This window comes from Diadema setosum, chromosome 13 (assembly GCF_964275005.1).
Source record: "Diadema setosum chromosome 13, eeDiaSeto1, whole genome shotgun sequence".
NCBI classification, from domain to species: Eukaryota; Metazoa; Echinodermata; class Echinoidea; order Diadematoida; family Diadematidae; genus Diadema; species Diadema setosum.
In genome coordinates, this window is record NC_092697.1 from 6,652,833 (window position 1) to 6,662,394 (window position 9,562).

General features: G+C 37.9%; 1 protein-coding gene across 1 annotated transcript in view; it reads right to left on the reverse strand.

The window, feature by feature from the left end:
• The window catches only part of LOC140237128 (angiopoietin-1 receptor-like), a 61,203-nt gene extending 60,212 nt beyond the window's left edge, over positions 1 to 991 (reverse strand). The window contains exon 1 of the mRNA XM_072317071.1: positions 921 to 991. Within this exon, the coding sequence (XP_072173172.1) occupies positions 921 to 978 (58 nt within the window). The 5' untranslated portion in view covers positions 979 to 991. The remainder of the gene's footprint in view (positions 1 to 920) is intronic.
• Positions 992 to 9,562: the final 8,571 nt, after the last annotated feature.

Sequence of the window (9,562 nt, forward strand, 5' to 3'; positions counted from 1 at the left end):
GTATCACGTTAAAAACTATTTTCAGTAACCTATACTCTCGAACATCATTAAGATGTATGGTCATGCAGCGACATTATTATATAATGATGAAATGATGCTGTGTCGGCCATTTTGGACAGGCGAATACAGGCACTTACTAAAAGACAGACAAAACATTGTACTACATGGATAGAGAGAGACACTATGATGGATATGTGGAGAGATAAATCACAGGTTATTTTATACCTTGATGAAAAACTGTATTCAGCAACAAACCTATAACTTTTTGATGAGTGGATAAACGAATGGACGGAGAGATTCTAAATAAGAATGGAATAAGCTCCCTCCAACCAAGCAACTATGAGTAATTGCATGTCACAATACTCTTACAAAACGGTGAACTCTTCGCATCAAATGTGATGCTTATAGGAGAACTAATTTATAGCTAACTGAATACTATAATGACGAAGCTGTTCAGGGAGTAGGCCTAACAGGCACAGAAAGAGAAAAGAGAGACGGTAGCGAGATAAAATCACTCTCAATCTCAAGTCTCAAAGCCATAAACATAGAGCGTCTTGTTTCCTCTTACGAAAGTTTCCTTCTTTGCACTTTGCATTGCGTTTTATTTACTTCTGTTGTTCTTTTTCGTTGTCTTCATTTTCTTTGTACTTTTGTGTGAGTATGTGTGTGCTTTTTCCTTTTTATCAAAAGTTCTTTGTAAAAGTTTCAAGCAATGCGATTCGAGAAGTATACGGAAGTAGAATTCCGCCAATAATTATATTACGTGTGTATGTGTGCTCGTTTACTTCAACAATTTCGACATCTACGTAAGCTTAAAAAGACAAGTGAATTTTATGGCTGATCATCACTTATCATTTCACTGAGATCCATTCCTTCTTCTCCCACATAAACTTGTCAGTCGGATAATGTACAGTACTTACTGGAGCTACTCATCAGAGAAGCGAAGAAGAAAATAAATCCACACAGCCGCTTCATCATGATGAAAACTGCAACCCAAGCATGAAGAAACCAGAGCGTTGGCTACTTTCCAAAGTCCACCTATTATTGTCACAGAAGCATCACAATCCAGCTCTAAAAGTGGTAGAAGATTATTTCCATAGACTTTCAATAACCTTTATGGAAAACTGACCGGGAAAAAAATAAACCAGCTCAACAAACTTATCTTCTGAAAGAAGCGAGAAAGCCACACTCGATGACTGTACAAATGTGTATTCGTTCAACCATCACGGAGCGACACACAGAAATTGGCACTATTTTAGTTCGAGATTGCCAGACACAACTTCGGTGAGTACGCCGATGTGCTGATACTTGCCCCGTGCCCGTGTGGCACTTTGAGCACTTCCTTGTATCGTTGTGAGAGAAAAAAAAAAAACAGTTGAAAGGAAAAAAATTGAGGCTTGTTACCGTGGTAATATCGAAGGACCGCCCCCTTTCCGTCATCCAACCATTCATCTTATAGCTTGCCACTACGCGCAAGGTCAAACACGCACCAGATTGGGCTACGTTTGTAATTACATGTACATGTATGTCAATAATTTGTCGTATCTGCCAAACCCATCCCTCCCTACCCACCCCTAAAACAAAAACAAGTAAAAAGAAATAGAAAAATAAATGACAAAAACTGACTTTGGGGTTTCATGTGACCTTCTTGCAACTTTACCATGATTCGCCATTTGACAATCACTGTCACTATAATGAGGATTCGATGTGGGGCACGAGCGGTTTTAATTCGACACGACCTTGGCATTACAGCATGATAAACAAATTAAGTTTGGTGTTGTATGTAGAAGATAATAACCAAGGCAGTTAACTCACCACTGCAGATATAGCAAAACGTTTATGATACGAAAATCTTTGAGAAATGTTGTTTGTTTGTTTTTTCTGCATTTTCATCAATTCGATTCAAAATAACATCATGAATAATATTTTGTTTTGCCATTTTCAATAGAAAATAACATAATCAATAACATTTTTAACATTGCCGACACTTGCCGACGGAAAAAAAAAATACAGTGCAAACATAATCAACAAATATATTGTCAACGATGATAAACAACGCCAGATAAAAGGGAATGTTTATAAGGTGAAAATGCATCAGACCACATATCGTAAGCGTGTGCTTGAAATGATAGTGGCGTGAGGATTGAATACATTCATCAAACATATTTTATCGAAATAGATGTAATGGACATTTTTTTTTTCTTTCTTCTTACACGGGGGTAAGAAAATGTATACCATTAAAGAGAAAATCACTCTACGAAAGAATAATGATACAGAGTGGTCACAGTTTAAAGACAATAAGACTTTATACACATTTGTTATAAGGTATAAGATCTGTCGAAAGCTGGCACATAGTCCATTTTGTATTCATATCTACACTGTAAATAAGGTGGGTTTTTTTTTTCATTTGTTTTATAGAGTGATGCTGACTTCAAGGGCCATTTGCTCCCTCTTAAAAAAAAAAAAATTATTAGTTTGTGTTATAGGTATACGTTCTTTCTTCTTTCGTGGGGGAGGGGATATGGGTTATCATTGTGAGAGCACTTGGTTAGTGGATAATGTTGTGGACTTTCAGAAGGGAAACAGCGAGTTCAAGCTCTGCTCGATCCATGCATCCTTAAACAATTAGATCCACTCAGCACACTCTTTACCCAAGTGTGTGTGTAAATAAGCAGCAATGCTATGATGCGGTGTAATCAATGTTTCTATGTCTCCTCTCAATGGTTATTATTAGCCATGATCTTTTAGAGAAGGATGGAGAAACATTGACTACACACATTAATGTATTGCAGAGACATTATAATTATCAGAATGGACTTTCCCTTTGACACTGAAGACGCTACGCTATAGGAGTATAACTTTGCTTTATCGATAAAATGATGATGATGATGATGATGATGATAACATGGATGACGATGATGATTATGAATTTAATGTTGAATGTGATAAAGATGATGATAACAATGATGATAATAGAAATGATATTGATATTAGTTATGGTGAAAGTGATTATGATCATAATATCAATATTAACGATTATCACAAATATTGTGACGTCAACAATAATAAAAATAGTATACGTAGTAAAAATAGTAATCATCATCTAAGTCGGAGTGCTGCTGCTGATAATGATGATATTGATTATGATGCTGCTGCTGATAATGATGATATTGATTATGATGCTGCTGCTGATAATGATGATATTGATTATGATGCTGCTGCTGATAATGATGATGTTGATTATGATGCTGCTGCTGATAATGATGATGTTGATTATGATGCTGCTGCTGATAATGATGATGTTGATTATGATGCTGCTGCTGATAATGATGATATTGATTATGATGCTGCTGCTGATAATGATGATATTGATTATGATGCTGCTGCTGATAATGATGATGTTGATTATGATGCTGCTGCTGATAATGATGATATTGATTATGATGCTGCTGCTGATAATGATGATATTGATTATGATGCTGCTGCTGATAATGATGATGTTGATTATGATGCTGCTGCTGATAATGATGATATTGATTATGATGCTGCTGCTGATAATGATGATGTTGATTATGATGCTGCTGCTGATAATGATGATGTTGATTATGATGCTGCTGCTGATAATGATGATATTGATTATGATGCTGCTGCTGATAATGATGATGTTGATTATGATGCTGCTGCTGATAATGATGATATTGATTATGATGCTGCTGCTGATAATGATGATATTGATTATGATCATCTTATCACCATGAACATTATTATCTATGTATTCAGGAACGAAGTTTTATAGAACGATTTCACTTCGGGTAAATGATTGTTGATAGTCATTTTCTTTCCAAAAAAAAAAAGAACGATATAAATCGATGAACAAAACAATAACTGCTCAGCTGGACGGCCATAATAATAACTTGACTAGAGATGTCTATATTTCACCGCTATCAACTTATTATTACTATACTTATTCTGTGATAATTCTGTCGTTCCGATGCTTCAAAATTTATTCTTTATTCTTTATTTATTCCATTTGTGCTCTTTGTTATTCATGACTGGTTATCTAATTGCTTTTATTTTCTTTCTGTATGTGCAGAATTTTCCAAAGGTTTTTAAAAGCTAAATTTATAACAGCACTGATCCTTGAATGAGCAACACATTCTAGAAGACGACAGATCCTAATGTCTTTCTCAAAATTACACCTTTATTTGGTCAGTGTGTATTTCTGATTGCTTTGTGTGTGTGTGTGTGTGTGTGTTTGTGTGTGTGTGTGTGCGTGTGTGTGTGTGTGTGTGTATGTGTGTGCGCGCACGCAGATTTAATGACTTTTAGCAATTCCATCAAAATTTTCTTAAATGTTAGATATGCAGTGAAATTCACGAATGTCAATGTGATGGCAACATGCGTTTATAAAAATATATTATGTTTACATATATTTGCTTTAACTAGTCAAGTGAATATTCCTTGTATGATATAAAAATATGGGTTATTCAATTCACTGCAATGCAGATGATGCAGGAAATAATAGTAGAATCAGTTTGTTTCAAGTTTGGCTTTCAATAGAGTACTCTCTTTCACGTGTTTTAACCACATTAAGTGAGTGAAACGCTTTATCAATCCACATCATCACCAGCGGGCATCGTGATGATTGATGAACGCTCTCACAGTATAGTTGTTCTCATGGCAACATGCTCTTTATTCCTTATTACTCATTGCTTATACCGCATCCCGGTATGCTTATGTATATCTTTGAGAAAAAGAAGTAAAAAAACAAATTGATCGTGCTCCAAATTGGTGACTAGAAATGAAAGCGCTGCAGCTAACCATGACATGTAAGGCGACGACAGGAAAAACCTCCTCGGAAAATCGTCACATTACGCTTTCTGTGACGTGGGGGTCAATATTCGAGTTTGACGGATGCTATATATATAGTGACTTATAGTACCCGTGGAAGGTTGATTTGTTGTTGTTGTTGTTGTTGTTGTCTGATTTGAAAGTTTGAATTGGTAAGATATACGATGATGGGATATTTGTTGTAGTTTTTTTTTAATCGCAAAACAAGTCGCACAGGACAGCTTCCAACTCCGTTTCCAATTATGTGTTTTGGATAAACAGTATTGATTTCGTGGTATTGCTAGTTTCCGAAGGGACTAATAGCTATTCGTCATATCTCTGTACACATCATATAACGTTTTGAGGTATAACTTTCTGTTTTATTCGCCAAGTGGTTGTCATCCCCTCGCGAGGGATGTGTAAGTCTAGAGACATGAATACTCTATAGAGCCTGAATGATTTTCTCAAAGCATTAATAGCACCGCGGCCAATAATCATTAGAAGAACGCGCTCCATGACTGAGCCAAGTTTCAGGATAATCTGATAACATAACGTACTTTGTTTTGTTGTTGTTGTTTTTTTTTAGATGCATGTGTGTTTGTGCGTGTGGATATGCGTGTATGAGTGCTGTGTACACGTGCACATAGTTAAAGGGCACTTCTGGACGAGTTATAAAGTTAAATGAGTACAACTTCATAAGCACAACAGTGAAAATTAATCATGATCGAAATGGGCTCAAAATTAGGGGAGCTATAAAATTGTGCAGTTTCAAAACAGTCAAAGTCATCAGAAGACAGTGACACAAATAGGACACTTTCCTTAATTGTGTTAATGATTAGATTGGTAGTGAATCCACGGACATTCTCATTGACACTAACATACACACACACACACGCACACACACACACACACACACACACACACACACACACAAATCTTTGCTTGTACGTTATTGATTTCATTAGATCCTGGTCCTTCTAGTGAGTGATTGTCCACTTAGTGGTTACTAGTACTTGCCTTCCAGCTGCTTCATGCCTAGATTAACAGATCTTAATAGGGCATGTGCCATGGGGCAGACTGAAGCTGTGATGGGGTTCCCCAAAATAGTAGGATGTAGCCAAGATGTTTGGCGTCAGAAAATTATAAAAGTACCGTTATGCATTCAGGGTAAAAAGAGCATTTTAAGACACTGGCTACGTCAGAGACCGACCCCGTCCCGGACGTCCCAAGTCTACCACGAATGACAAGATCATCAGACTGAACTCGTCAAGGGACTGACGACGATCAGGGAGGGAAGTATCCTCCGGGCCATTTTTTATTTATTTATTTTTTGCGAGGCGATATGAGAGAGTGTTCCAACCGTCCGGAAGGGCTTCATCCTGCTCGAAGACCTGCCGAGAGGCATTTGCTGTCCTACCTCAACAGTCAGGCTCGGTTGTAATGGAGTCTCCTTCACCTGAGATGGAATCGATCTAGGTGCTCATCAATCATTTTCAGTGATGAATCCAGATTTTGCCTTCGCTTCATCTGTCATGTCTGCGGAAGGGCACAGTTATGGCGTCGTCGAGGGGAGCGCGTTGCCTTTGGTGCTGGGAGTGTGATGGTGTGGGGAGGTATGTCGTCCGCTGGAAAGACCAACCTTGCTACCATTGACGGAATCCTCAATATCCAACGACAGGATTACAAGAATAAAAAATTCTCCACCTCATACTCATGACACTATGGTATCTTAGCAACATGAGGCCAAATACTGTGGTACAGGACGACACACGCCTGGCTGAAGGAAGAACAGTGTCCTCTTTGTGTCTCAGGACTGTCTTCGGTACGTTCTGACAGGTGGGTTGTCAGATGACTTTGAATGTTTGATAATATTTACCCCTCCCCCCTTCATCCAATGATATCAACAAAGGAATAGAAATAATCCCTTCTGTGTTTGCCAAATCAAGAGATCTCTAGAAAGTTGTCGTGATATGGTTTACGTGGCGAATGATTATGACATTGATTTCAAATCATTAATTAAATATTTGTTCGAACGTCCGGCAAGAATACCCAAAGCCCAAATCTCAGTCATTTTGCAACATTTTCTTTTTAATCCTTCCGCACATTTACGCCGCTTTCACATGACTCATTTAATAATGAAGCTACTGTTGGATTTAAAAAAAATATTCAAGCTTTAACAGGATACCGGACATGACGACTATTTTCTAACATTGCAGAAATATAATCAATGAACTCTGAATTTCCTTTACCTTTAGTAAGAATTATGACGATTATAATTTCAGAAATATAATCGATCAAAGGCGAGTTTCGTTACTTATGTGTTGGGTGTAGCTGATTGTAGGGAGGTGTGACCTGCCGTGTGAGTGTATACACGGTATATGGATATGTATCCACAGGAGCTATAGGGACCTCGGAAAGAGCAGTAGGGGGAGGTGGCAGGGCTGGGGGCTGTAGTATTTTGTTGGCACCTTTTTTCACATTGTATACTTTTCAGTCACTGGACAAAAGCACAAATATCAAATCAAGTCACATCGAAATGAACAATTTCCAATGATGTCGGATTTGTTTTCTTATACTGTGAACAAATTTGCGTCCTTCATGTCGAGGGAAAAACACGCAAACAAACGAACAAACAGAAGAATTTGAAGGATATGTGAAGAAAAGAACCATCAATGAAACTGTAAAGACAGACTGTATGAACAAACAACAGATGTTAGATACATCGACCTTTGCCGTAGAACCAGGACATATACTTGTAAATGGAAAAGTAGTGTAATAGGCACGGGTTGATTTGAGAGAAGAGAAGTCGGGGACAGTCACTGCAGATAAGCAGCGTAAATCTCAATGCAAACGTAATGAAGGTGGCTTCGTTTGATCATTTCCGGGACTGTCGACAGCCAGTCCCGGAACCTATTCCCGATAGCATCGGTGACCAGTTTCCGGGATCGATCGTCCTTGCTGAGATATGATAACTTGTAATCTGTAATCGCAATTGCATCGGTGGTTTACTAGTGGGTGGCAGATGTTGAATGGAACCATGGAGCTACCATGATGAAGCTATAGCATACAAGTACTGTACTTTTTTGTCTCTCATTTTTTTTTCCTGTTTTTTTTCTCTTCTGTGACAATAGGATGAATATCACAAAATTTGTCAGAATGTCGATGTTTGGTACAAGTCAATGTGGAAGGTGCTACGAGTATTATACACTCTTTGACTTCAGTCATCTACATGTCATAATTATGACATACAATTACTGTCCTACCATGATGATAATTTATGCATCACGCATGCATATTGTAGTTGGTTTTACGAGTATTTTGTTCTTACTTTATCATTGAAATATTGTATAATCAAGTGGCGCAAAGCCCAGCGCGCTCATAACTCTTTAGATTCGTACACTTCAGTATAATCTTCAAAGCAAGATGCGTTCATAACTGTGTGAGTCCAGTGGGTTCATGCAGCATGGTGTAATCGAGGGGAAACAGGAAATGACAGAGTCTGCAGTCAGTTTGACCCTACATCCTGCCCAACAACAAAACTTATTCCAGAAGAGAAACATAAAAAACAATATCAACAACATTATCAAGAACGTAGCATGAAAATTCAATTATATAAAGTAAAAAAAGAAAAGAAAAGAGTAAAACAGATGAAAACTCTCCGCGTCTCACTCATCTGAGAGATATCAAGCCGAAGCGTAATAAGGAGAAACATTCGTGGGTGAAAGGAACGGTTTTGGGTTACGGATGTTCGTCTGTGGAGAAGGAACAAGGCTTCCAGAGAAAAGAAAAAGAAAACATGATACTATGAACATTGCCACGTTTGTCAAGCAACCCCCCCCCCCAAAAAAAAAGGTAAAAAAACAAACAAGCGGCCCGTATGATTAGCCCACATGTTTTCCCATTGCATTTCATGTTCTTTGTTCAATCGACCCTTTGCAAACTTTGATAATGCGGAATCGTGTACATTCACGAAGCAGGAAAAAAAAAAAAAAAACCCAACACAACAACGATAAAGAAGGGCAGGGGCAATTTGGTTGATCAGCAATGTGGCCAAGCATGTCTGCTGCTGTATTGGTGCCACTTTGAGAGAAAGAGATCTAATGAACAAATCGTGTTTGTTTTTTTGTTTGTTTTTTGTTTGTTTTTTGTTTGTTTGTTTGTTTGTTTGTTTGTTTGTTTTTTTGTTGCTTTGTCCCCTTGTCTAAGAGTTCCAAAATCACAATTTCACCGATTTAGCATTGCGCTTTATTCGGTAATCTCAACGATAGCTATTAGTTAAAAATTCTTGGGAGATCTGGGGTTAAGCATACACGTATAATGCTCTGTTCTTTTTGCGAGTGTTTTTTTTTATTATTATTATTAGTTGATTGGTTTTTGCTGGAATAACACCACAAATACAATGAAAGTGAATAGACCAACGACACTAATGTTTGTGACGTATAATCGTCTTTGTTTTGTTTTATGTTGTATGTGGCCGATAAGGAAGCAATAATTGCCTGTAATTTTCTCCTTCTAAAACCAACCGTCGGAGGTTCGTCTAATTCCCAAATGCAAAACGTAATGTCAGTGTTCCTATGAGTTCTGAAGAAATCTGAGCGGACAAGCTTTAGAGAATCGCACCTGGGTCACCAAAGGAGATGCCAGTGTCTGGAGAGCCCTAGAGTCTGGCCTCAAGTTAACCTGTCCGATGACTTCGGACAGTCATCAGACTGTCATAGAACTCCAGATGAAC